The sequence below is a fragment of the Lonchura striata genome, chromosome 14 (assembly GCF_050655825.1).
Source record: "Lonchura striata isolate lonStrDom1 chromosome 14, ASM5065582v1, whole genome shotgun sequence".
In the NCBI taxonomy this organism is placed as follows: Eukaryota; Metazoa; Chordata; class Aves; order Passeriformes; family Estrildidae; genus Lonchura; species Lonchura striata.
In genome coordinates, this window is record NC_140716.1 from 4,640,979 (window position 1) to 4,667,316 (window position 26,338).

Below are 26,338 nucleotides of genomic sequence, written 5' to 3' on the forward strand. Positions count from 1 at the left end.
GGACCTTGTGTGGCTTGTTTGCCAGGATAACCACCCAGCAGGGAGTACCTATGGAGCAGGGCAGGGGAAAGAAAAGCCTACAAAGAGCAAGTTCCTACCAGACCCTGTTAGAAACGGTCACCAGTTGTGAAAGTTCTTTAATCTCAGGATTCTTTGGTGTGTTCCTTTTGATCAGAAGGAAGTTATTGTTTCAGTCAGGAGGAAGCATATAAATGTTCTTTAAGGAATTTCTGCATGGGGAGGAAAAGAGATACTGGTTTGAAAACCCAAGCCTTTGTTCTAGGTTAGCTGATACAGATCTATGTCTGAATTCCCAATATTGGGGCGGCAGCAAGTGACTTGGACTCTTTCCAGATATTTAAATAATTTCTAGTAAGTTGGCATTTGTCACCACTAGCAAGGATGTGTCAAAAACACCTTGTGGATAAAATTGCATCCTTTTGCTTAATTCATGCAGGTGGGAAAATGTGGCTAGATATGGTGTTGGAATTGTATTTTTTTTTTAATTTTATTTAACAAAATTGGTTTGCATTTTTGGATTCTAGGCAGGATTTTTCAAATAAAAATAAATTGGAAGGGAGTTAAACACAACATCCCTTTCCTCCCAGGAACATAACTAGAAATAGGTAGAATTCACACTAACTCAATTTGTGACTGCTTCAAGTGTGTCTATAGCATCCACGTTTGTTGTACCTATATATATGGATAGTATATGGAGGGGTTTAGCATTTATTCTAGGTCTACCTTGAACAGAAGCATTGCAGAGAGATTGATTTTTTAAAAAAAATAATCTCATGCATGTATAATAAATTCCACCCCCTTTCAAACCCACTCATGCACTTGGATTTCTAATGAATAAGCCTGCATATTTATTCATGAAGATTAAAAAACTGTACAGATAGAGGCAGCTGGCTGAACTATTTTTAATTATTATTATTATTTTTGTTCTCTAAATCTGCTGACCTGTGATCAGTAGTAAAGAGGAAACCCTGATTAACTTAGGCTTTTGCAGACTGGGACAGGCAAAATGGCTCAGCTATTTACTGCTGAGGTACAGAACATGGATTTATTGAGTGGGATGGAGAGAGGGGAGCAAATGAGACAAAAACAACACCTCTTTGTAATTTAAAAATGTGCTAAACACACAGAATGACCTGCTGGCAAGGTATGCCTTGGTAGGTGTGTCCCTGGCTGCCCTGCCAGCTGTGACCCCACGTCTGTTCCTGCAGGCTCTGCTGCTGTTGGGTGGCATCGCTCTCTCCTGCCTGGCTCTGGACCTGCTCTTCCTTCTCTTCTACTCCTTCTGGCTGTGCTGCCGCCACCGCAAGAGCGAGGAGCACCTCAACGCTGACTGCTGCTGCACGGCCTGGTGTGTCATCATCGCCACCCTGGTGTGCAGGTACGGCCTCCCCGCTCTCCTGTCCCCAGCCTCGCTCTTCAGGCGATGCCCCAGGGTTTAGCTTTTGATTTTTCAGATTCTCTGCTGCTGTAGTGTGCAGTTCTGGGCTTCACATTAGGGCGTGGTGAGCTCTCTTCACAGAGTAGGAGATGTCGCTATAGCACGCGTGGAGGCACGACGCGAGCTGCTGCTATTGCAAAGGTGGTAAAGAGGAAGTTTATTTTCTGACTCCAGTATTTATACTTTTCCAAAGGTGATGGTGGATTGGAGGGTGAATGTGCCACTTCTCCAATGACATTGGACAAACTACTAGTACACCCATTTTCTCCGCCTCTATGGAGGAATGTAAAACAATAGATGGTTTACAGAAAGTTGTGTGAGAAAGTTCTCTACAAGAATGTAAACTCGGAAGGCTTTAGAAAATTTTAAGAATCAGGGCAACAGGGAGACAAAACAATTCCTTCTCTAGCTGGGTACCAAGGACAAATGATCCAAATCTCAGGCCCAGGAGCATAAGCAACAGAAAAACAAGAAGGATGGGATTTTATAACCTAAAGCTATAATTGGACAATTAAACTCCAATATGCAAATGAAGCAGAACTTATAAAAGTGAGAGACCCCATGGCTGGTTGTCTGTTTTGTGACCATTTTGGTTCATCTTGGGTGTAGCCCTGACTGGGCTCTTGTGCTGCCCAAGGTGGATCCATTGAGGCCTTTTAATATATCCCTACTTTATTCTTTAACTCAAGCTAGCCTCTGTTTTAGGTCAGCCTTCACAAGGCATCAAAATGCCCTGCCTCTACTTGGTGAATACTGGCAATAATCCCTCTTTCTTTCATTTGATGTATGTATGTTTTTAAATGTCTGTAAAGTATTTCCTTCCTTTCTACCGCTTGCAGGCCTGCCTGGTGGTTTGAGCAATGTGAAAAGGAATAGTTAATGTCCTGCTCTTTGATACTTTTCAAGTGATAAATCAAGGACCCTCCATCCTTGGGAGCTTATCACTTAAACAGGATGGATACAGTTGAAATATTTATCAGGTCTAAATGCAGATTTCTCAGAACCTGGTGTCCAGAAAGAATCACTATGTGTGGGAGAGTAGATTAGGAAGAAGGAGTCATAGATGATTCTTTTGGGTTTGGAAGGATTGGTGCTCGATTGGAGGGAATGTTCAGGTTTTGTAGCCTGTGTAAGACGCTGCTGCATTTTGTTATCTGCACAAACTTGCCATTTGGGCTGCTAGTAATGGTGCCAGGGTCAGCAGTGTTTCATGTTGTGACTGAGCAATAGAAGATTTTGGAGGTGAGGTAGAAAGAAGGATTCCTGAAAACCAAGAAAAAAAAAATCAGTAATTAGTGGAGAATGGGTGCAGGAGAATTTAAAAGGAGATAATTTCCTAGAGAGTGAATGATGGGGCATCTGAAAGCGGGGATGTGTTTGCAGATATGGAAGGAAGGAGCCTCTGATCTTGTTTTGGTTTGGGCAGAATGAGTCCTCTGGATGTGTGCCCTGTATCAAGCCCTTTCCAATTTGCTTTTCTTTCCAATTCCAAGCATCATCTATTCTTGGCCAAGACTCCAGGTGCTCTCAGCTGCCCCTCTGTGGGTGTGGCAGGTCTGGGAGCAGTCCCCAAGTCAGAGAGGAGGGAGCAATGAGGTGATTGTATTTGGCAGTGCCTGGTGGCTCACTTCTGGCCCCAGCCTGCTGGTAGGTGCTGGGTGTGCTGTGTGATCCCTCTGCAGGTGAGGTGTGCCTTGAGGGCTGGGCTCAGCTGCTCAGGAGCCAGACTGCTGCTGATGCATTTGTGTGTTTGCTCTTTTGGGGCACTCCTTAAGAGAGCAGCAAGGCCTTGGAGTGTTGGAACAAAGAGCAGAGCAGACATTCTGTGGGGAGTGCAGCAGCTGGGCGTGGATTTGCCTGCAGAAGCAGGGGCTGGGGGCTGAGGAGGAGACCTTGTGTGCCAGCCAGGGTGGCTGTGTCTGCAAGGAGCTCTTCCACGCTTTGCTGACTGCCAGCAGGTGCCTGGGGTGGAAAGGCAAACCACAGAACAACTTGTAAAGAAGAAATCTCAGCCTTATTCACCTTTATTTTAGTGATCTTAAGAGCTTCAGCTGCATCCATTCCAATCCACTGAGAGAGCTGTGGTCCTAACCCTTTCTTACAGAAGCTCTGTGCTATTTATAGTTGTGCTGCTGCTACAGCCCCTTGTTAGCTATTGTTATGCAGCAAATGTGACCCGGGCAGCTGCTGCCTTGTGGTACTTGTGTTTGTTTTTGGTTGTGGAAAGGGTGAGAAGGAGGTATTCTGCACTTCTCCAGTGCATGTGTGAGATAATTTAACATTGGAAGGGCAGCATATAAATTCTGGTAAACTTGATGTGACTCTGTCAAATCCACAAGCTGGAGAGCTGCTTAGGCTTCCTCAAAATCTAAACCACTTGTTCTCATCCTTGGTGTACAATTTGTTTCTGCAAGTATTAAATGCAGAACCATAAAACTAAGGTTCATAACATAAGGTTCTATCTGAACCTACAGTGATATTGGATGATCATTTTTCTTGACATTTTAAATGAGTTGTTTAATTTCCTCTCTGAAATCAGCATGCTTGAGCAAGAGCAGGTTGGTACCACCATGGGGAGGAAGGTGCTGTCCAAGTGCTGCTGCTCTCCTGGAAGGCTGAGTTTGGTTTTCTGCCTCTCTGCAGCAGCTGGATGCCTCAGTGCCCTCAATGCAGTGTCTCTTGGCACTCTGTGATCAGTCTGTGCCTGGGAATGCAGATGCAGCTCCCAACAAGCAGACTCCAGCTGTTGGTATCCACCTGGGACTTCCTGCTAGCACTGATTAAAGATTAGCCCACTGGATATACCCTGCCCTGTCCCAGCTGTGTGTCACACATCCAGAAGAGCCAGACCAGCTGTGCTAATGGGGTATGAGGCCATTCTGACCCTCTGCCTGACAGCAGCCTGCCCTGGGAGGCAGCTCTGTGGCTCTGAGTGCTGAAGCAAGAGGTTCCAAAAACAGCAGGTTTGGTCTGTCTGAGCACGTGGAAAGGGACTATTGTCTTCCTAGCTGAGAATGCTCAGCTCTGGTGAAGTCCAGCTGTGCCTAGAGCATGGTTCTCTAGGTTCCCTGAGTCCCAGGGGGCTGTTTGTGCAGTGAGTGCTGCTGTGTGCTTGGCTGTTTCCTAATGGCTCACAGCAGAGAGAATGCTGAGCCAGCAGAGGCAGAGCTGGTTAGCAGCAGCTCTCCAACAAAATGTCTCTAATGAGCCTTCCCAGTTGCTCTGGCCACAAAGCTGCAGGAATGCTTAGCCTAGATTTTTCCATTTATGCTTCAGTTCTAGTCCTTGCCAATTTTTATTGGTTTCTGTCTATGAGGACTTGTCCTATAAACCATTTCACCCACTGGTTAGGTGACCCTAATTCTCCCAGAAGATACATCAGCTCCAAAAGTGGGGAGAAAGCTTTGTGGAGAGGGCATCAGAAAGAAATGAGTGCAAATAAATGGTAAAAAACTTGTATTATCAAGTGCCAGTAATAGCACTTTCCCCTGGTGTGAAAGTGCAAGGTGGTAATTAGGCAGACAAATTAACATTCCTCATGAGAACCTGAAGTCTAAAAAGGGCTCTTCTTATGAAGTTCCTGTAATTAAAGATGACTTGGTGTAGTTAGATTATTCATTTCTAAGGATGTGATGTGAATGGCTAGTGCTCATCTTTCCAGACTGGTGTCTGGGTACCCAGAGGGTCACAGTGTGTGTGTGGGTATGACAGCAGGAGGATCTCATCACTAGAAAGCACACAGATCCTCTCTGTGTCAGATTAATGCTCTGATGTTCATCCCTTCTCAATGCAGAAGACATTTTTTTTGTTTTTTGCAGGTCATGTTGCAAGCAAATTCAAAGTTACACTATCTTTTTTTCCTGGTTCTTTACTGAAGTGCACGTGATTCTTGCACACAAACAATGGGAAAGCTGCTCTCCAGACTTGAATTTCTTAAGTCTTGCTGAAAAGTGATACTGAAGTGTGTGTACAACCTGCAGGAGTTTAGATCACGTTGTTGTATCTGTAGGAAAATACAGAAATCCTGGTGTGCACCTCTTCCATCTCACTTATACAACTCTTTAAAGAGCTTCTGGAGTTCTGTGTCCCCAGTGGGTGTGCACTGCTGCTCAAAGTTCAATGTTTCCTTGACTTAAATAAGTGGGTTTCTTAAAACTTACCAAAACTAGTGAGTAGCTAAATAGCTTTTTAAGTGCAGTGTTGAATAGCAGGAGCATCTTTTTAAATGGCCTATAAGACTGTGATTCATTGATTTTATTTTTTTTTTAAGATTTTATTCAAAAATATGAGTGAGAGGGAAAGTAGAAGAGAGGTGGTGGTAGTGAAAGTGATAAGAGACTGACAAAAGGTAGGTTTGGGAGGAGGAATTCAGCATGGGACAGTGTGGATTTGGGAGGAGAGAGGGGTGTGTGCACTCCAAGGGGAGTGCAGCAGAAGCAAGACTGGCAGAAATAGAAATGACTTTCCTATAGAAGCATTGAAAATGTGTTGGAGTATTTTCCAGGGGGTGCTAGGGTAGAAAAGAGCAGTGTCATTCAGGAATGCTGTCCTTGTATCCAGGCTGTGTGGTGATGATTTTGCCATCCTGTGCTGGGAGATGGATCTGCTGTATCTTGGCTACTGTGCCTCCTGGGGTTTGTGCGAGAAGCCTTGTGATTTATCATGACCTCAAGGACTTATGCTGTTGGGTTAAGATGAGTTATCTATTTTTATTTTAAAAGAATGCTCTTAAATAGAAGGAGCCCCTCTGTTTGCCTTTAATCATATAAAAGGTAGTTAAAAACTAGTGTAAATCCTTAAATCTGCTTTAAACAATAGCAACTCATATCAGTGTGTGTGGGCAGGGATTTGAAGCAACTATTGGATTTAGATGAAGCCAAATGCAAACAAAGCGCAGCAGCAGCAGTTCCCCCCTGGCTGCCCTTCAGCTCTGCCCTCTCCTCAGGCACAGCTGCCCCCAGCCTGGGCTTGTGGGATGGATTCCATCCCTCTCTGCCCTGATAGAAAGGGAAAAAGCCACAAAACTGCATGGCTTGCTCCTAGGGGAAGGACTGGCTGTGTAAGTGGCCCTTGCTAGCTCAGGGTGGGAACGCAGAGCTGGCTTTTGCAGGGCAAGAATGGAATAATCAACACTTTATGTGTAATTTGCAGTGAATGTGTGAGTCTCATGTCTAGAGGAGTTTATTACTTGGATTAAATGGCTTTTATCCCAGTCGCTGTGCTGTAGGGCTTTCTTTCAGAAGTAGTGGCTGTGCCTGGGGGGCCAGAGCAGTGGGATCTGTGGTTTTTACTGGGCAGGATGGGAAAACTGCCAGGGTAGATCTGCCTCCAACAGGGCAACGAGTTTAAAGTCACTTGTTTGTATTGCCAGCACTTCATAGCTGGTACCTGTGAGTAAACTGGCTGGTCTGTGCAGCATCCCCAAGGATAAGGTGTCTGCTGCTATTTCAGAGTGCTATTTCTGAGTCTTTCCCACCAAAATTGTGCTACTGTGCTGAGAATACTGAGAGCCAAGCAGCAGATTTTGGGCACTTACCAAGTCTTTGAAAGAATAGGCTTCTAGTAGCTGTAAACAGGCTGAATAGAAATTGCTCGCTAATTAAAGGGGTCAGATCTGCCTATTCAATGTCCAGAATGTTCTGGAATTTATTTGTTGCCTATGGCAGAAACAACTGCTAACGTTTTCTGCAGCTCAGGAGGCTGAAAGGGTCTGTGTGAATTTCTTTGCTCTGATAAGACAAGGAGAAATTCAAGCCATGGTTTTGTAATTTCTGTGATGGGGTGCTGAGTTGCCTTATCCTGGGCATAGCCCTGCATCTGTAATCTCTGCTTCAGGGGGAGGGGGGGAGTGTGTCTTTTTTATCCCTTCCACCCCCGTGCACCCAAGGCATGTGTTATCAAGCTCTGATAATAGCTGCAACCAGAGGAATGCAGAGGGCTTTTCTCTCTTTAGTTATCAGCATAATTTCCATTAGGAAAAGGTTTGAGGAATGGTGTTCCTGAAGAAAGAGGCCCATTTCTCTTATTAATGCTAAATATTTAGTTACCTAGCTGCTGCCTCTCTTTCTGAAGAGAAGGCTGCCTCTTGTCCCTAGAAGACTCCTCAGCTGAGGTTTTTATGGGCCAAGCTCTCTATAATTTATGGAGATTCAATTGCTGGAAAAAGCATGAGGCTGACACAGATTTTCCTAGTGGATCTGCTTCCAGATCATGATCTTTGCTTCTATTTCTTGTCACGTACGAGGAGAAATGTGACCAGGTGAACTGCATTGTTCTGCTCACTCTTTGGAAGCAGAACCCAGGAAAGGAGGAATGGATGTGTCTTCCTGCAGGAGAGGAGCAAGAGCAGGAACAGCACACAAAGGTGTTGTGAAGGAAAGAAATGTTTCATCCAGAATAAATTTAGATTTACAACAGGATCACCACCACCTCCTTCCTTTGCACTGCCACAAATGCAACCTTGGTGTCTTGAGAACCTTCCTAGAAAAGGTCCTGGGTGCTCTCAAGCTAAATATAACATGGGAACAGAAAACTGTGTCTTGGTAAGGTTTGTTTGAGTTTAGTTGTGTGATCCTTTCACAAGTTCTTTCCTCCTCTATTATTAGGAAATATGGGCTTGGGCAGAGGAACTGTGAGTTCCTGCAGTGATCATTTCATAGAAGTGGTATTGCTGACTTGCATGGGATAATCCTCTGTTTGCAACTCATTTACAGGATCTTCCTTCTTTAAGTGAGGCTTAAGCTAATATGGTTTACTTCATAATTGGGGCAGACTGATATGTGTGGACAATTATAGAAATCAGCTGATAGGTGGTAATTTGCTAAGCAGCTGGAGTTGAATTGTGTCTGCAAGCTTGAAATTTGCTTGCTTTAAAAATAAATAAGCCTTTTGTCCCAGTAAGTTATTATGTTTCCCTTCCCAGTACTCTAAATCAGTGTGACACAAATGTTTCTAATGGGAAGATAAATCAAGATAATGTTCATAGATATTTCACAGGGTAGAGAAGAGGACATGGAAAATCTGTCTGGAGGAACCACCACCATGGGCAAACAGTCAAAGCAAGCTCTTTGTGTCCTGCTTTTAAAAAAATGTAACAAAATTTCATGTCCAGAGAATGCATCTAGCGCAGCAATGGCAGGAACCACTGGCTGGATTTCTGGCTCTGAGCTCCCAAACAGTTCTCTAACAGATTTTCATTATTTTACCATAGATGAAATATGCTTGTTGTGTTCTGCTCTTGGCCCTGGGGTTGCTCTTGGAGAGCTGCTGGCTGTGCATGTTCACGGGTGCAAACAGAGCAGCAGCACGACCCCAGCTCTCTTCGGGAGGGAGCGCCTTCCCTTTGTGTGGAAAGTGCTGGTGTGCTCCCCAGTGCTCTGCAGCCACCAGCCCTGTGTTCCCACTTGCCTTTTAGCTTTACCTCTTGCCCTTTGCTGCTTTTCTTCCTCCACAGTGCTGGAATTGCTGTGGGCTTCTACGGGAATGGGGAGACCAGCGACGGCATCCACCGGCTGACGTACTCGCTGCGCCACGCCAACCGCACCGTGGCCGGCGTGCAGGACCGGGTGAGCACCCCAAAAACGGGGCACGAGCAGCCTCACTCAGCACCTCTCCTCCTGTGCCTGCCTCTCTTCCTGTTTTCTCTTCGGATCCGTGCTAAAATTTCCATCAGTGGCAGGGTGATTTCTTCCGCTCGTCTAAAAATAACAAAGTGAACGCAGCTTGTTAAGTGAAGTCTTCTCTTTGCTAGGTTTAAAAACAGCTTGTGATCAGCTCTTTCTTCCACACCCAGAACAGGAGGAAGGCCAAAGCAGACAAATCTTAGTAAAATGTAGCATTTGAGTACCATTGGTTGTTCCTGTGCTATCTCTAATTTCATGGTGTTGTACTGCAACCCTGATGTTTGCAACACTGCAAAATGTGTGCACGTGTTAAGGCTCAGCTGAGGTGTCATCACTGCAAACAATCCCCCTTATAGATGCTTTTAAGTTGCTTTTGAGGGGTAAGCAGTCTGAGCCTCTTAAGACAGAAGACTGGTAATCTGGAAGCTGTCCATGACTTGCTAGGGAGAATGAATTCCCTTTTACTTTCTTGGCTTTCCTGTACTTTAATTATTTTTTTTTTTAATTTGTTTATCCCCCCCCCCCTTTTTTTTTTTTCTTTCCCATACTGTAGGTACTGGACACTGCAGTGTCCCTGAACCAAACAGTGGAACCAAACTTGCTGGTCCTGGAGGAGATGTTCAGGAAGCAGACAGATTACCTGCAAATTGTCCAGAAACTGCAAAGTCTCCTGGATGATCTGGTCAGGCAAACAACTGAGATTCCCTTCTGGAAGAATGACGAGCTGTCTCTGGAGGAGCTGGCAATTCAGATTGACCTCTATGACTGGTACAGGTGTGTAGCAAGCTGTAGTGTAGTGGTTGTAACATCTGCTTTGGCCTGTTTCACAAAAATTATGTGCATGTTCTGGGTGGCTGAGCCAAAGGCTCTGTTTATTGCTGCAGGTGCTCTTGGCCCACAGAGCTGTTTTGTTTCTTCCAGCAGGACTGCATTCAGTTTAAATCAAAATGCACAGCTTGTTTTCCTTAAGTATCTTTATTACCAACTGATGAGAAATTTATTCTCAACATACAAAATCTCTAGTTTGTGTTCTAGCACTGGGGAAAAAAAAAACAGCCTCAGGTATAGCTTCTGCTCTGTCCTAATAAGTGCATAAAGAATACATTAAATAGAGTAGAAAATTGCACTAGTTCTGTAAGTTAGGACCACAGCCTAACATTCCTTTTTATTAAGCATATTAAATAAGATATTGCATCAATTGTATTCCACAAAAGAAAATCTCTATCCAAACATGTGGAATGAATAACTGAAGTATTTCCTAACAAATATCTAGGAAGTTCAAGAAGCTGCAATGCCTTTTCTCCCTCTGATGATGACCAGTGCATATAACACCACACTAGTAAACACTAGCAGTCTTATTTCTCAACAACTGTTTGTGCTGAGTGTGTTGTGTCAATGCTTGTACCTGCCTCAACTTCCAAAGCCACAAATACCCAGACCTCTCTGAAGATTAATATTTGGAGGTGGTTTTAGGGAAGAGAAGGACTCTGTTTTCCCCAGAAGTCACAACAGCTTCTCGATCTCTGCGTTTTGCACACCAGTTTTCCTTTGCAGACTGTGTTTTTGTTTCCTGCAGGTGGCTGGGATACCTGGGCCTGCTCCTGTTCAATGTCCTGATATGTTTGCTGGTGCTCTTTGGGCTCATTAGAAACTCCAGGGCCATTCTTATGGGGTAAGTCTTGATCTGGGGACGGGGCATAAGGAAAGTCAGCTGAATGCAAGTGCCTGCTAGTGGGAACCTCTACCTGTTGTCAGATAATATCAGGGACATCTGAAACGGAACATCTTGCATTTCCTCTGAGAAGAGAGACATTGTAGAGTGTAGCTCTGTGGGAATAGGGCTTCACACAAGAGATGTTTACAGGAAGGTTCTTGAGCTATAAAATCAAAGGTGAGGACCTCATCCAAGCTGTCTGCTTTCCACTGGGTGGCCTTGGAAGCCTCCATTTGCTGGGAGATAATAGTGTGAACATCCTTCCTTAAAATTACAGGCTTTAAAAATCTCCACTTAATTCTCTGCAGTTGGGAAGGCATTTGTTAATTGATGATAAGCATTGCACAACCTGCAGCATTGCCTTCTGTGTCACTGTCTGCTCTTGTGACCTGGGGCTGTCACACCTGAGGAAGCCTTAAACTGAGAACTGCCATGGTTTGCAGTTATGAGAAGGAGTCTTGTTGCCATGGTACTGCAATGTTAATGCATGTGTGTTTCTCAAAAGCACTGAAAATGCCCCATTACAGGAAAAAAACTCTTCCTCTCCTTATTTTGTAGCTTGGCATATTTGGCAAAGATCCTGGTATCATCAACACAGTGACAGTTTGATAACTGACATGGCCAAGGGTTTATCCTGGTCTGTGGTGGTGCCATTAATAATTGGAATGTGTATCCAGATTTATTATTTACCAGATGATTTCATACCTGGCAGGTTATACAGACAAAACTCCAAGTGTATGCACAGATGGCAGAACCAGGGTTTAAATTAGAATCTCATTCCCCGTTAGCCAGAAGTTCATATTAAGGCATTCCCTAAAGGGAGCACATGGCATAAAGAAACAAGTGTACCACAGCCAGGCAAGATGGTGAAATGCCAGTTTTAGATCTTTTAGCCAAGCAATCAGTTACTGACCCAGTCATCTTCATTTAAAGTAAAATAACAAATGTGTCTTATTGATTAACATGCTCAGCTGGAGGCACCAAGCTGTGTTGTCCTTATGCCATAAACCCACAGACCCTTGCTGATCCATGGCTGATGATTTTTGCATCCATTTGGAAAAGGCATAACAAAGTCTTTAGTGTCTCATTTCAGAGAGCAGTGCAGATGTCAGTCTGGTGAAACTCCCTTACTTCTGCAAGATGAGGCATAGATCCATTCACAGAATAGGGATTATTTGGAATTAAAATAAATTAGTAAACTGAAGGATAGGTGTTTTTTCTTTTTTATTGGAGACCCATAGGTTTACTTTTTTAAAGCCCTAGTATTCAGTGAGACAAATGAAGCAGAAAAAAGATGTCCCTTTCTCAAAGAGATGGTTGTACTAGATATGAATAAAGAAAGTCTTGGTTTTTGTATTGTTTAGGGTGTGGGTGGGAAGGGATCTACTTATGTTTCAAAGCTTGAGGGGAAAGAGCATCCCTAAGAGAGCAAGGCAGTGTCTCTTTACTTTGAAGATAGAAACAGATAAAATGAAACTGCTTATTAGTCTGCAGCCCTGTACCTGTGGGACTTGAGGAGCATTATAGCCTAAATATCTCTACCACTCATACTGACAGCAAGGGTGAAGAGCTAATGTGCTGTTTGGGAAGTGAAAAAGCCTTTTCCATGAGTGTGTGCTCCTAAATATCATTGAGAGCACTGCTGTGCCATCCCTCTGCCTTGTGTCTGCTTGACAGCAGACACATCCCATGATTTCTGTCAGTAATGAGGTCCAGCCTCAGAGCAGAACTTGAAATCTGCAGAGATGGACTCTCATGGCAGTGGTAGGCACCTGAACTGCAGTTCCAAGCTGTTTGCCTGCAGGTGACTTTCTGTCCTGGAGCTATGTGGGATGCTTGGGTGCTGTTCAGGTGCACCAGCTTGGAGCCAAGGTGTCCTAGCAGGGGCTGTGTTCCCTCCCACCATCTGTAGCCATGTATTGCTTGTACCAAACAACCTCATTTATTGTAGACACAGGAGAGATTTCTCCAGTTTTGCATCAGTATGGTTTTGTGGGGTTTTCTTTATTTAGCCTATTTTTCTTTGGGTATCTTTGGACCCGGAAAATGAAGTTTAGAATGGGAACAGTGAAAGGGATGGGATTGTAGTCAACCTCCTGCCAGTCTGCCTCCCCTACAGCCACCTCTGTGTCTTTGTGTCTTTGGTTTCACTGCTAGAAATAGGACAATACTTTGCTTCCCTACTTCTCCCTTCTGCTGCAGCTCACGGGCAAGTAATGCAGTAACCAAGAGCTGGATATGAACTCTGGATATGCTCTGGTTGCTGCTGTCCATGACATCTGAAATAGGATTGTTTATCTGAACATACAGTCAGAGGTTGATAATTTCTTGGGTTTGGTAATTGCTTTGGACTCCAAATAATACATCTTGTGAAAGGAACTGCTTGAAATCAGAGGTGCTACATCTGCCATCTGTCTGTCCTCCCACAGGGTGTGCTTGCTTGGGGTGTTTGCCCTGATTGTCAGCTGGGGATCCCTGGGCCTGGAGCTGGCTGTCGCTGTGGTAAGTGGCTCACATCCAAATCCCATTCACCCTGTGCTGCAGGTTTAGCAGACACCAGATTAATGTTGTGCTGTGCCTGTTTCACAGCATAGCCTGAGCTAAGTAACTGTCCTAGCAATTTCCATCTGGGAGAAGCCCAGAGCTGCTCCTTGTCTGTGGTGTGGTAGCTCAGAGTCCAGCTCTGCTGGTTGTGTAGGGCAGTGCTGCTGAGAGACCTCAGCATCTGAAACACCCCTAGAACAGAAGGTTCCCTGATGTTAACCTGGCTCAACTGCTCTTTGATGCTGGTGTGCTTTGATACTCCTTTTGCCTTTTGTCTTCCATCTGTCCAGGGCTCCAGTGACTTCTGTATCGACCCTGATGCTTACGTCTCCAAAGTGGTTGAAGAGAATGCAGTGCTCAGTCCTGGTGAGTGCTGGGGCTGGCTCTGCCATGGAATTCTGCAGCTGTCACACAGGAGCATGGCAGTGACTGAGAATTTGAGGCTGTGTTTGAAACAGAGGAGCTGGCATACAGTGGGAAACAAAATTTGTGGAAAAACAGCATTCTGGTCAGAAGTGTACATGTATGCATCAGAACCACCTTCAGAACCTTTCTCCTGCCTTGACCCTTAGGTGGAAATAACTGATAAGATGGACTAACAGAAGTCCCCAGATTATTGGATTATTTTACTTTAAATGTAACACTCTTGAGGCTTGTTCTCCTCTCTAAGTGACAGAACTGTGGCAGTAGCAGTGTGCACTTTGAGTTGACATTTTTAAAACTTGCTCTTGTGTCTGTATTCCTGAATCTAGCATGCCTATTTTTCTATCTGTTATCAACAGTTTATATATAATTTTTTTCTCTTAATGATGGCTGTAAATAGTAGCCTCTTTGAAGGGTAAGTGAATAGGAACAGCCACAAAGAAGTATGAATTTCCCTTTCCATTATAAATGCAGTATTTTGACCGCTTTGTGCATCCTGTTCCATTTGAAGCATGTGCCTGCACCTCAGTGGCTTCCAGCTGAACCACTGATGTATTTGGGGCTTGTTGCTCCTAATTCAGACTGAAGTGGTTGGTGAGGTGAGAGGTGCCTCCAATTTGCACTTCAGTGGGGCAAAGATGGCATTCAGAACCATGGCTTAACAAAAAGGTGATTGGGTGCCTGGCAGGAGAGATACAGTAAGTGCTGAAAAAGAAAAGTATTTTTAGGAGTGAGTTTGCTGCTTAGTTTACAAAGTTAACTTTTTTTCCCCTGCCTTCTCTCCCCCAGCAGTTCCTTTATGTAGTTCTGTGTGTGGCAAAACACAAATAGGCAATGACACTGATTTGTAAAAGGATGACTTGTGGTTTTTCTGGTTCTTATTTGGTGGAACCAGAGAACTTTTGCTGTGTGTGCAGAAGGCTGTGCTTAGCCAAATGCTGTCTCTCAATGTTTAGCTGGTAGGAAGTTAGGTATGTAGGTATGGCTGAGGATGCAGGGATTGGAAACAGTGAAAAACCTCAATGTCTGGAGGCAGAATGTAGTATAAAAGAATGTGTACAGGTTGATCTTGCAACCCTGCATCTTATTTTTGGAGATGATAGAGCCAGGCAGAGCTCTTGGCAACAAAGAAATGTAGTGAGTGAAGAGAATGAGTGTTTAGCATAAGATGAAAATCCTCTTTTGGCTGTGAAGGTGACAAGGATGTGGCTTCAGGTGCCTAGCTGGTTTCCTGCCTCTTCAAGGAGGCAAGTAGGTCAGTGAGGCCAAGGGGCAATATGTGATGCTACTGCCAGCTGTGTGCTGTGATAATTTGGTAACCCAAATTAGCTCTGGAGTGTGTTTGGTAACAATTAGATTGACCCTGGGGAACCAAAGAGAGGCCCTTTTGTGCTGTTTCCCCATTTCAGCTGTCCTTGTCTGCTGGGCTCCTGTGGTTTTCCATTGATCAGTAGCAATGTTCATTTGGAGGCTCACAGGCAGTGCAGGGCTGGCATTCCATCCCTCCTCCCACATTCCCCAGCAGGGACAGTTGGCTCCCCAGGGGGAAAACAGGCTCTGCTCCTGCAGCAGCACCAGGGAACAGTTGTTAAAGCTCCATAAATAACAGTGAAGGGGTCTGAGGGAAACAGTGAAGAGGAGGAAGAGCAGGTGCTGCCACAGGCCTGGGTTGGAAGGGTGGCCCCTCCATGGGTGCTGAGTGTGTCAGTGATGCCTCAGGCTTTAGCTTTTATATTTTTCAGATTCTGTGCTGCTTTAGTGTGCAGTTCTGAGCTTCATATTAGGGGATGGTGAGCTCTCTTCACAGAGTAGGGAGACAGAAGAATTCCTGCTCTACCTGGGGATGAAGGACAAATGATCCAAATCTCAGGCCCAAGAGCACAAACAACATGGACTGAAGAGAAAAACAAGAAGGATGGGACTTGATAAGCTAAAGCTATAACTGGACCATGAACTCCAATATGCAAATGGAACAGAGCTTATAAAAGTGAGAGACCCCATGAGTGATCATGCATTTTGTGACCATTTTGGTTCATTTTAGGTGTAGCCCTGGCTGGGCTCTTGTGCTGCCCAAGGTGGATCCATTGAGGCCTTTTAATAAATCCCTACTTTATTCTTTAACTCCATCTAGCCTCTGTTCTAGGTCACCCTTCACAAGGCATCATCGGCTCTTGCTGCCAGCAGCATTGGTGAGCACCTTTTCCTTCCTCCAGAAGGAAATCTGTCCAGTTTCTGAGCCTGCCATTGCACCAGGCAGCTGCCTGGGAGATGATTGAATCTCCTCTCTTCCCCTGTGGGTTTTCACTGCTCTGTCATAGTTACGGAAATAGCTCTTGGTCCCCAATGCTGAGATCTTCCCGTGCATCCGAGCAGGAAGAAAAATGATGACATGAGGACTACAGTGTGGTAATTACACTTTTATCCTAATAAAACCTCTTTAAAATGTCTGGAATAAGTGTTGGCATCCCTTGGCTGCAGATTGTAGCATCTGCTTTGTGATTAGCTGAGCCATATGTAGGAGAGTGAGGAGCTCCAGGAGACAGGGACAGGCTGGAGCAGCATTGATGCTGTCCTCTCAGAGGGGGTGACCCTGTTTGAAAGCCCCTGGTTCTGGTGCTCTGTGCTCTCTGGTTTGCTGTCTCTGCTTTTTGGATGATGTTCTCCTACTTTAACAGCAGTACAGACATACTAAAAGAGAGTGTGGGTGTCTGGAGGGGCTCAGGCAGATCATGGAGGAAGAATCCATGGGGAGTTATCACAGATGTAGGAATCACATTTGCTGTGAGAATCACTTCAGCTGAAGCTGGCCTGACTGAGTCATCAATATTTGCAATGTGTTTTTTTTCTGGTAGTTTTCACAGAAAAATAACTGAGTTGAATACTGGGCAACTAGTATGTTAATATTCTTGTTTATGTATTAATTGCTGTTTTCAAACCTAAATGGAATTAATGGAGCTGAGAGTAATCTGATTAAGTGCATTATTACTGTCATGTTTTTAGCTAGAGAAGTTCTTGTTTTGCAGATAAAATGTGGTGCATTAAAAAAAATTATGGGGAAAAAGGGAGGCAAAGAACTTTAATGCAGGTTTCTGGGAGAAGCAAATACTTAAATAATTTTGCAGAAGAGGCTAATGTATATGCCTAACTCACCCTTTATTCATTAACTGAGGTAAAGCCAATGGAATTGAACAGTGCCTGTATAATCAACTCCTGCTGCTAGTGAAAAATTTGGTGCAGCCAAGATGTTTATTTTCAAAGCAGGAGGCCATCTTCTAGTCCCATTCTTTTTCACTGATATTATGTTATTATCAGATGACTTGTTGCATAAAATTAAATAAAAAGACACAATCTGTCTAAACAGCAGGAAAAGATTTCTCCAGATTCTCTTCCCAGAAATCTGCATGGTGAACAGGCACTCTCTTCATCTGAGGGAGCTGTGAACCTCGGGGGATGGATAATGGAGCCTTTTAGCTGCGATCCAGCCCAGCTGGCCAGGCTGGATGCTGAGGCTGAGCTGCTCAGATATGAGCAGGAAGGGTTCTTGTTGTGCCCAGCCTCCCAATTGGCCTCCCACTGATGCAATCTCAGAAGTCCAGAGCTGAACCAACCAAAGGACTGACACCACCAGCACCTCTGCTTCCTCTCTAGAAGTAAGATGAGGACAAAGCCTCAGGTGGGGCAGTGGTGCCTGCACAGTTATTACCTGAGCTCAGAGTACACTGCAGGAAAGAGTTTGCCCAAAGAAATCCTCTTGAGAATCCTGCTGAGCTGATGTTGGCATTGAGAAGCTGTTTTCCTGCCTGGTGTTGTTGGACTCCTGATTAGCAGAAAGCTTTGAGTGGAGGGCAAATGGGACAGTTACAAGCTCTTTGCTTTTACAAGAATAGGATGTATCAGAGAAATTAAATATTATGCAGAATAAATATGCAAATATTATGCACCTCTCTTTGCTGTCAGACTGGTGCCTTGGGGAAACAAACTTCCTGGTGGAGAGCCTTACCTGGGCAAGAAACTCCAGCCAAAAGAGCTGCCTTCCTTTGACACCACAGGTGCTTTCTCTGATGATTGAACCCTCAGAGACAGCCTCATCTGGGTGTATAGGTAAAATGAACACTGCTAAGAGAATGTTCAATTAGAGATGAAGAAGAGCTGGGAAAAGCTGTTCTAGGTGTGAGGATTTTTTTTGGAGGTAGGATCTTTTTTTCTCATTGCTCTCTACAGACCTCACTGCCTTTTGGCAGGTGCATAATACCATTTTTGCATTTTGGCTGGGCTTTGAAGTGAGTAGTAGGTCTCCATGGTTGCAGAAGCAGTAAGTGGTTCTAGCAGCTGAAGCTGTCTTTAGTAGGAAGCTCTTCTTTCCTTTCTAGGAAAAACAGATTTTGCAAAAATAAAGCATTTTAGGTGGTTCCCTTCCTTGCCTTCTTCTCCCACAATGCCTGTGCACCAGCAGTGAGTCAGGAGGATTGCTGCTAGCAACAGCAGGCAAGGGCAGCTACAGATGTGACCCTGCCTAACCCTTCTGCTATGAGCTAGATTGCCTAAAGGCCAGCTTCAAAGCTCAGATCACCCTTTAGGAATTTTCCTTGAGAGGAAAATGCACCAGAAAGATAATTATAGAAAGAAATTGCCTGGGGCTGTTAGCAAAGTGCAAAGGATGGATTAGTGTAGCTGCTTTCTGGTGAGAAATATGAGATTTGCTGATGTACAGGATGGCCTCCACCAGGTTTAAAACAGGTGAGGGTTCCTCCTGCTCCTTCCTCTTTTCCTGGTGGCATGGAGGCAGGGGACATGGTCCTCTTAATTTCCAGGCTGTGCAGTACAGGATCACCTGAAGGCAGCTTCTCTGCCTGTTGTAGCCATAGATTTAAAGCTCCACAGCTCAGGTTCAGTGCAGGGCAAAGCTGCTCCTGATGGCTGTGCCATTTTGGGAAGCATGTTTTATGTAGAGTGTCACACTTGTCAGCAGCAAAGCCAGTGCTACCACAGTGAATCCTTGTTGATCCTGCCTGCCAGGGTGAAGCAAGGCAAGCATTTATTTCACTGTACTGCTTTTTGCTTCACTTGTAACCAGCAATCTTTATCCTGAGCTTACAAGCTGCAAACTATGGTATCAGGAGCTCTCATCTCTCATCTGCCCACCAGGGACAATCCAGAAGGCCCTCAAGAAACATTTCTAGAGCTCTGCATTAGCAGTAAGTCATGCAACTTATTGCACTTAAAAAGGCGACATAAACTCGATTCCACTGTGGGAGCTTAGGAGAAACTTGTAGCGGTTTGTTGGTTTAAAATAAACAGGTGACAAGATCACAGCTCCTTTGGGGGTCACCATGTGTGATGCTGTGGGTTGCTGTTGCTGTTCTCTCAGTGCAGGTGTGTTTTAATCCATTTTCACACAGCCATTGTGTGTGATTGATGAGCCAGGGAGGAGCAGCCCTTTCCTTGGCTCAGTGCTTGTGGACAGTCACTGCTGTGGTCTGCCCAAAGTGAGGCACAAAGCAGCTCCTGCTGCCCTCCTGTCTGCCCAGAATTTGCTAATTGCTGTTTAGAGGCTTGGCTGGGGAGGTGTAAGTTGTCCCAGAGAAAGGGTCGGTGGGGGGAGATGGAGCAGCTGGCAGGAGCTGCCCCAGAGCAGGCTAATGAATTATAAATAACAGCTGTCAGCCTGCATTGCCAGCACACAGGGGCTGACAGGCTGTGCTGTAGCACTCGGTCTCCAGCGTGCTGCCTTGCCAAAAGGTGCATTCAATATTTATGGGAAGCGTGGCAGAGTCAGGATGCAGGCAGGTCTGCTTCCTTCACAGCTCTGCTTGCTTCTGGTTGTGCCTTTTTACTGATTTCTGAGTTGGGGCTCATCAGACTAGCTGTGCAGCCTGGAATATGCATTACTGAAAGTCACAGACAGGAGATTAAAAAGAACTGAGGAAAAGATGCTGGTGGAGGGGGAATGCAGAGGGTTTGTGTGTTTTAGAGCTTTTGTAGTCTTTACCATGCCAACATCACCCTTGATTTTGCTGAGCTGGCATGCTCATATTCATTTGAAGAGGAACTGTAAATGTTTGAGGAATAATCTAAAGGTATTTGGATGATCAAGTCTTTCAGAGCTTCCTTCCTTGATAACCTTATTGAGGATGGCAGGGGAAAGCCTGGTATTTGCAATTTGTGTGTGCTGGCAGTTGCTGTAGTGTTGCAGAGGGCTCATAAGGGAACCAGGCTGGTTTGACTGAAGAGGAGCACAGCTGTGTCTTCAAGCCTGGAAACAAATGATGTTGTTAGCAGAGCACAGTAACAGTCTTACCTGGAAGTTCATGAGTGTATCTTTGCTGTACTGTAGTTGAACTTGCCCTAGACTGATGTCTTGGGTTTATGTGATGGATGGTGCCAAGGTCTGAATGAAGCTTTCTCAGTGTTCCATCTAACTTTAAGGGGAGCAGAGCCATACTGCAAAGCTGGGGTGATGTGTCTGGCCTGACTTTCTTCTCTTGTGTCTTACAGAGACTCTCCGCTATTACATGACCTGTAGTGCTGGGTACCCCAACCCTTTCCAGCAGGTGAGTGAAGCACCCCAACTCCTTCCACCCCTGGGTCTCCTCCCCCTGCAAGGTGCAGGTGAAGTGCTCTTGGTGCAGCATGCAGCCACTCACAGGGTGTTTGCTTTAGGGAGCACTCTGGCTCTTGGTAAAGCCTTGGCAGCTGCTTCCCAGCTGTGCAGGAGGTGGCACTGTGGTTTAGTGAGGAGTTTAACTTCATCACCACCTGCACAAGCCCAGGACACCCCCTAGAAGGGCTTGTGTGTACTGTGGTGAGGACCATGGCTTTGTCTGTTTACAAGGCTCTTGTAAAGAGCAGCAATGTGGAGACACAGTGCCACAATTAATGCCAGGTTGGCAATCTCTGTAATTCCTGCTTTGAATCTCTTCTTGAAGGTTCTTTTGGGTTAAACAGTGGTAACACTCCACTCCCAAAATGCAGCCACTTCTGTGGGTGAAGGAGTGCTTTCCACAGATGCCTCTTACAAATCTTTGAACATCCAAGGGATTTATCCTAAAGTATAAATGTGAGTCATTATTCTTTTGTGTGGAGGCAGAAGAACAGCACCTGGGCCCATTCCAAACTTTGTCGTGTGCATCAGAGGCCAGAATGGGCCCACACCACCCACCTTTTGGCAGACACCAGCTGCTTCACCATTTATATTTAAGATTTTTTTTAAAATCTTGTCTTCCTCTCTTTTAAAGGGTGGGGTAAGAACACTTGGGGCTGTGGTTTGATGCACCTCTGCCATCTGTTGCATTTCTGGTTGCTCTGTGTACTGCCTGACATGCCATTGCATGTGAAATGGTGCTTTAAAAGGATGTGAAGGCTGCATCCTAAAACAAACAACTTCCACTGTTAACATTATGTTTTTTTCATCCATCTGATTTAGTAAAAATCCAGCTGTGTTCTGTGGTGAGAACTTGAGTGCTTTGTGTCTTTTCTTTCTCCTTCCCTTCTGTCCTAGAGCCAGCCCCAGCTGTGTGTACATTTTTTGTGTATGTATTTTGTTCTTTGTGGGTTTGTGTTATTTGTATTTTTTTTTTCCTTTTGGTTCTTCCCTTCTTCTCTCTGTCTGTACTTCTTCCAGTTTGTTAAAGGTCAAACTTAACCCTATTGCAGCTGCACTCATGTCAATTGGGACAGCTTTAACTAGTACAGATGATACTTCAGTATTTGGGAAATAGGATTTCAGTCTTTTCCCAGGAGATCTGTTGGCCCATGTGGCCTGAACTGCTGAAACGTTGCATGTTTTGTGTTGAGCAGAAGCTGTCAGGAAGTCACAAGGCTTTGGTAGAAATGCAGGATGATGTGTTGGAACTGATGAAGTCAGCGAGCAAAGAGCACCCCACCTCCAAGGTAACTCTCCTCAAGTTTGCTCTCCCTGTTCTTTGGGGCTTCCCTCAGCTTTGTGCAGAACCCAGGAGCAGCTCCTGCCAAGCATCCCCTTGCCCTAATCACTGACCTGTTGTTTGCAGGAGTACCTTACTCGGATCCAGGAGGTTCTGAATTCAACAGAGATCAACTTGCAGCAGCTGACAGCTTTAGTGGACTGTCGGAGTCTGCACTTGGTGAGTTCTTGGTAACTGGGCTTCAGCTAAGAAAGAACAAAGGAAGTGTAGAGCCTGTATTAGTTTGGAGTTCCAAACCTCTGGTAAAAGTTTACAACAACTTTTTACTTATTGATTATAGCAGAAAGTGGAATGAGAATTTGGATCAAGTTAGCTTTGAGTTTAAAGATGAACATAGGAAGGTAGATAACATGCCTTCATACATCTACAAGCTGCAGCCAGAGGCCTTCAGGTTTGGGTTTTCTGTGTATGGCAAATAACTTTTTGCCTTTGCTGTGGAGTGCAGTGCCTCAGAGCACTTAGAACAGTGTAGCACAGCCTTGCTGTTGTCCTCACTGCCTCTCTGCAAGCAGAGACACACACAGTTCATACTTCTGTTCTTGGGCATGGGACACTGTGAGGGAGTTGGAAGGCTTAATGAAAAATGTTGTATCTTCAGTTGGGTGGATAAGTTTGCCTTGGCTGTTTTTTTTTTCCTCCTCTTAAAGTCTTTCTGTGGGTGGTTGAAAATATTTCTATGTCTAAATCCAAGCTGGTCTTTGTGAGGGGAAGCAAGGGTTAGATCATTTATGACAAGCACTTGAGTCCCTGAAATTAAAATAGAAATGTGCTCTAGAAAAGGGAGCATGATGTCTCTAAGTTGTTTCAGAGAGTATAGTCTGGAGAAGGGCTTTTGAGTAAGAGCTCCATGTTAACTCTGCAGTGATCAGGAAACTCTGCTCCTTTCTCTCTGCAGGATTACGTCCAGGCTCTGACAGGCTTCTGCTATGATGGAGTGGAAGGCCTCATCTACCTGGTTCTCTTCTCCTTTGTCACAGCCCTCATGTTCAGTTCCATTGTCTGCAGTGTCCCACACACTTGGCAGCAAAAGAGGTACAGAGAAGGTTTAGATCCTGTGGCACTGTAGAGCTCTTTCCCAGTGAAGACTGGCTATTGGATTTGTGCCCATGAGCATATGGAGTTCATTCCCACATGATCCCAGGGGTGTGAGGGATGAGGCTTTATAAGCACAGGTCTAACAGAAAAAAATATGGTTGTGTTTTGCTCTGGCTGTGGTTGATACTAACATCTGAGACTTATTGCACTGGAATACTCTGTGTGCAGAGTATTCAGTGCACTGTAGGGCTGTGAGTCAAGTCCATGAATGATTGTAACTGTAATATAGAGGTAAAGCTTGAACTATTGCTCTCTGTAAAGTCCTTGTTCTCTTACATTTTCTTGAGGCATTTGTTCTACTATTGTTCTACTATTTGTTCTACTATGTTCCCTCTTGCATTCCCTGGAGCAACCATTTGTCCCCCAGCCTCCCTGTGGGAAGTGGAGAGTGTCTTAGTTTATGGCCTGTAAGAGCCTGTGCAGGCTGCAATCCCTCGATCTTCAGTGCCACCGTGTGGTGCAGAAGCTGCAGGTGATGTTTGGGAGGTTCTAGTGATGTCCATGCTGTGTAGAACCTTTCACTAGCTTTAAGCACAGATTAAATATATTTCAGACCATGGTGCTCCACCCCCTAATTAGGGAGATGAAATAGTGTGTATTATGTAGGAGGGGCAAGAGAATACTATGGGAAGGCACAGGGAACCAGCTGGCAAACAGGGAACCAGCTGGCAAACAGTTCTGCTCTCCATTGATTTGAAATCCTGGCATTTTTGAGAAGATAAAACCTTTAGACACAAATTTTGCAGCTTAGTCTCTGGAATGACTTCTGTGATTTTGCTAGAAGCTGAAGCAGACCCTTTGCCACCAGAATGGGACTTCAGAGAAGTCTACAGAGGTTTATCCTTTAGAGCTCTTTGGATGTGTCTACAGGAAATGGAAGGACACAGTTTGCAGTTTTGAAGGATGTTTCTGTGGGGTGCATGGCACTAGATCCACACTGCCTCTCTTTTTTGTTATTTGTGAGGTTTTCTGGCACTGTACATTTTGGGATGTGTATCCATCCTCTGGCTGTGCAGCTGGGCAGTGCTGCATGCCGAGCCCTGAGTGAAGCCTGCAGGGAGGCTGGAGGGGATCACGCAGTGTGCACCTCCAGATGGGATCTGTGGGAGGTCTGAGTCACTGAGGTGTGGGCTGTGTTTCACACTGCCACCCTGAGGCATCCCAAACGGGTACCAACGTGGAGGATGTGGAAGATGACTGGGAGGTTCCTAGGATTACCATGGTTTCCTGCAAACCCCACGACGTGGGGTCACTGTAGGGTTCTAGGAGGAACTTTTTCTCCTTCTTGCAGAGGCTCAGATGATGATGGGGAAGAAGAATCAGCTGCTCAAGGGAGTAGACAGACACACGATAATCTGTACAGAGTGCACATGCCCAGCCTCTATAGCTGTGGGAGTAGTTATGGCAGTGAGACCAGCATCCCTGCAGCAGCACACACAGTCAGCAATGCTCCCGTCACGGAGTACATGTGAGTATCCCCAAGGAAGCTTCTCCACATGGCTTCCTTCTCACCTCTCTTGGCTCAAGTGCTGCCACGCTGGCACTTCTGTCCAGGTGGTAAAAAGCAGTGAAGGATTTTGTTTTCTGATTGGCATCTAATGGGAGAAGGTAATAGCTTGAAAGTGCTGCACTAGAAAGAGTTTTGTTAGACAGCATGCTCCAAAATGTGAACAGCTTTGTGCTCCAGGACTCAGGAAAATGTCTAAAGAAAAGAAGTAGGAAAGTCTGAGCTTCTTATTACACAGTGATTCTGATCACCAGAAGACTTAGTTCTTCACACAGAGCAGTCTTGCCAGAAGCCTCCCAAAAGACTGAGAGCCAGGAAAAAACATGTGGGCTCTCTCTTTCTACAGTATTTGCAATCACCTCTGACATCTGTTGGAGCTACCTAGTCCAGGTGGGAACTTCAAAGTTCCTAACCCTGATTACATTTGGACTATCATCAGGGCCCATCTTTTTTTGGGCTGCCACATCATTTTGTTTATCCCCTTAGACATTGTCCTCATTTTATCTCCATTTCTGCCACTTGGCAGTTCTGATGCTGCAGGGAGGCAGATTTTCACAAGGCCCTATTTTTAAATCACTTGATGTGATTCATTGTGGGCCCTTCTGAGTAAGAATGTAAAAACAGTGCTCAATCTGAGGGAAATTATGATCGTTTTATGCCCTTGTCTGGAAAAGGGGATCCACCTGGCCTGTAAGAAAAGCTTTGAAGGAGACTGAGCTGATACAGTCGTTCTGGGGGTGAGGATGCTCTGTCCTGTGTCCCCATCAGAGACCCTCCCCAGAGAAGCATGGCACGTGCCCCATTACCATGTGTGTCTTCCTTTCCTAGGAGCCAGAATGCAAATTTCCAGAACCCCCGTTGCGAGAATACCCCGCTCATTGGCCGGGAGTCCCCACCTCCCTCAGTAAGTCTCTCTTTTACTGCTCTTCTCTGCTTCAGCAACTTTGGGGAATACACGTTTGCCACTCCTGTGTACTCCCAAGGGAGCTGATTGTGCAGCCAAACACAGGATCTGGCCCATAAATGGCAGCAGCTTGAATAGACAAGCTATGTCTCACCTGCCATAGGGAATAAAACCCTGCTATGCTACTTTGGACATTGCACACAAAAAGACTAAATAAAACTCAGTCAATTAACACTGGTAATCCTATGGGGCCAGTCCTGCCACCACTGAAGTGCATGAGTATCTTGATGGGTGACTTCAGCAGGATGATTCACTTGCATGCAGTGTACTTGCTATCTGTGCCATTGGTTCCTCAAGTTTAAAAGAAACTTGTTCATACTGTAAATTCAGAGTTATTGCTGAACCTCTCTCCTTAATCTGCCCTAAAGAGATGGTAGGATGAAACCTGTATTATATTTTTTGTTGAGATTTTTTTTTTAAATCTTTCTTTCACAACTGTTTTACTTTCTTTGAAATCTATTTTTGTATTTATTTTCCTATGGAGGAAAAAAAGAAACTTTCATGGAAGGTTTTGGTATCTGGAGTGGCCTGATAGCCACTTCTGTATGCTGGATAAAACATGGGCTTGTCTTCATGTCTGGGTAAGAACTAAACGAATCTTGCCCTCCCTCACTGGATCCTGTAAACCTGATTTACAGCAGAACCTGGAGAACGTGCCATCCCAGTGTTCACTAATTTGGGGGTGTGATTACAGAGGATGAGTAGTAAAATGCCTGATGATCAACCAGTCTTCAGGTATAGGTAAAGAAAATACACTCTGTGGTGCCTGGCTCAAACTGATGGGAAGGGGAGGAAGAGGAGGTTGGCGGATGAAGGAGTAGAAATTGTGGTGGAAATGAGGGGGTCACATTCAAGAGGACCAGTTCATCTTGCTGTAGAGGAAGTGGGATTGTGCAGAGTTGATCCTTGTCTCTGTCCTTGGCCAGATGTCTTCCACCCTTCCCAAAGAGGTGGACGTTCCCCTTCCCCATTTCCTGCCCCGCGCTCTGGTCGCGTTATCCGCAGCGAGATGGGCTCAGCAGAATCCCTGACCTGCTGCACTGCTGCTGCTTCCTGGGGCAGAAGGG

General features: G+C 45.1%; 1 protein-coding gene across 2 annotated transcripts in view; it reads left to right on the forward strand.

The window, feature by feature from the left end:
- The window catches only part of TTYH3 (tweety family member 3), a 74,130-nt gene that overhangs the window by 35,852 nt on the left and 11,940 nt on the right, over positions 1–26,338 (forward strand). For both annotated transcript variants that reach the window (XM_021539680.4, XM_021539682.4), the window contains exons 2-13: positions 1,230–1,399; positions 8,913–9,024; positions 9,635–9,855; positions 10,658–10,753; positions 13,225–13,297; positions 13,630–13,705; positions 20,258–20,313; positions 21,560–21,652; positions 21,772–21,864; positions 22,601–22,737; positions 24,092–24,268; positions 25,136–25,211. In XM_021539680.4, the coding sequence (XP_021395355.1) occupies positions 1,230–1,399; positions 8,913–9,024; positions 9,635–9,855; positions 10,658–10,753; positions 13,225–13,297; positions 13,630–13,705; positions 20,258–20,313; positions 21,560–21,652; positions 21,772–21,864; positions 22,601–22,737; positions 24,092–24,268; positions 25,136–25,211 (1,380 nt within the window). The remainder of the gene's footprint in view (positions 1–1,229; positions 1,400–8,912; positions 9,025–9,634; positions 9,856–10,657; positions 10,754–13,224; positions 13,298–13,629; positions 13,706–20,257; positions 20,314–21,559; positions 21,653–21,771; positions 21,865–22,600; positions 22,738–24,091; positions 24,269–25,135; positions 25,212–26,338) is intronic.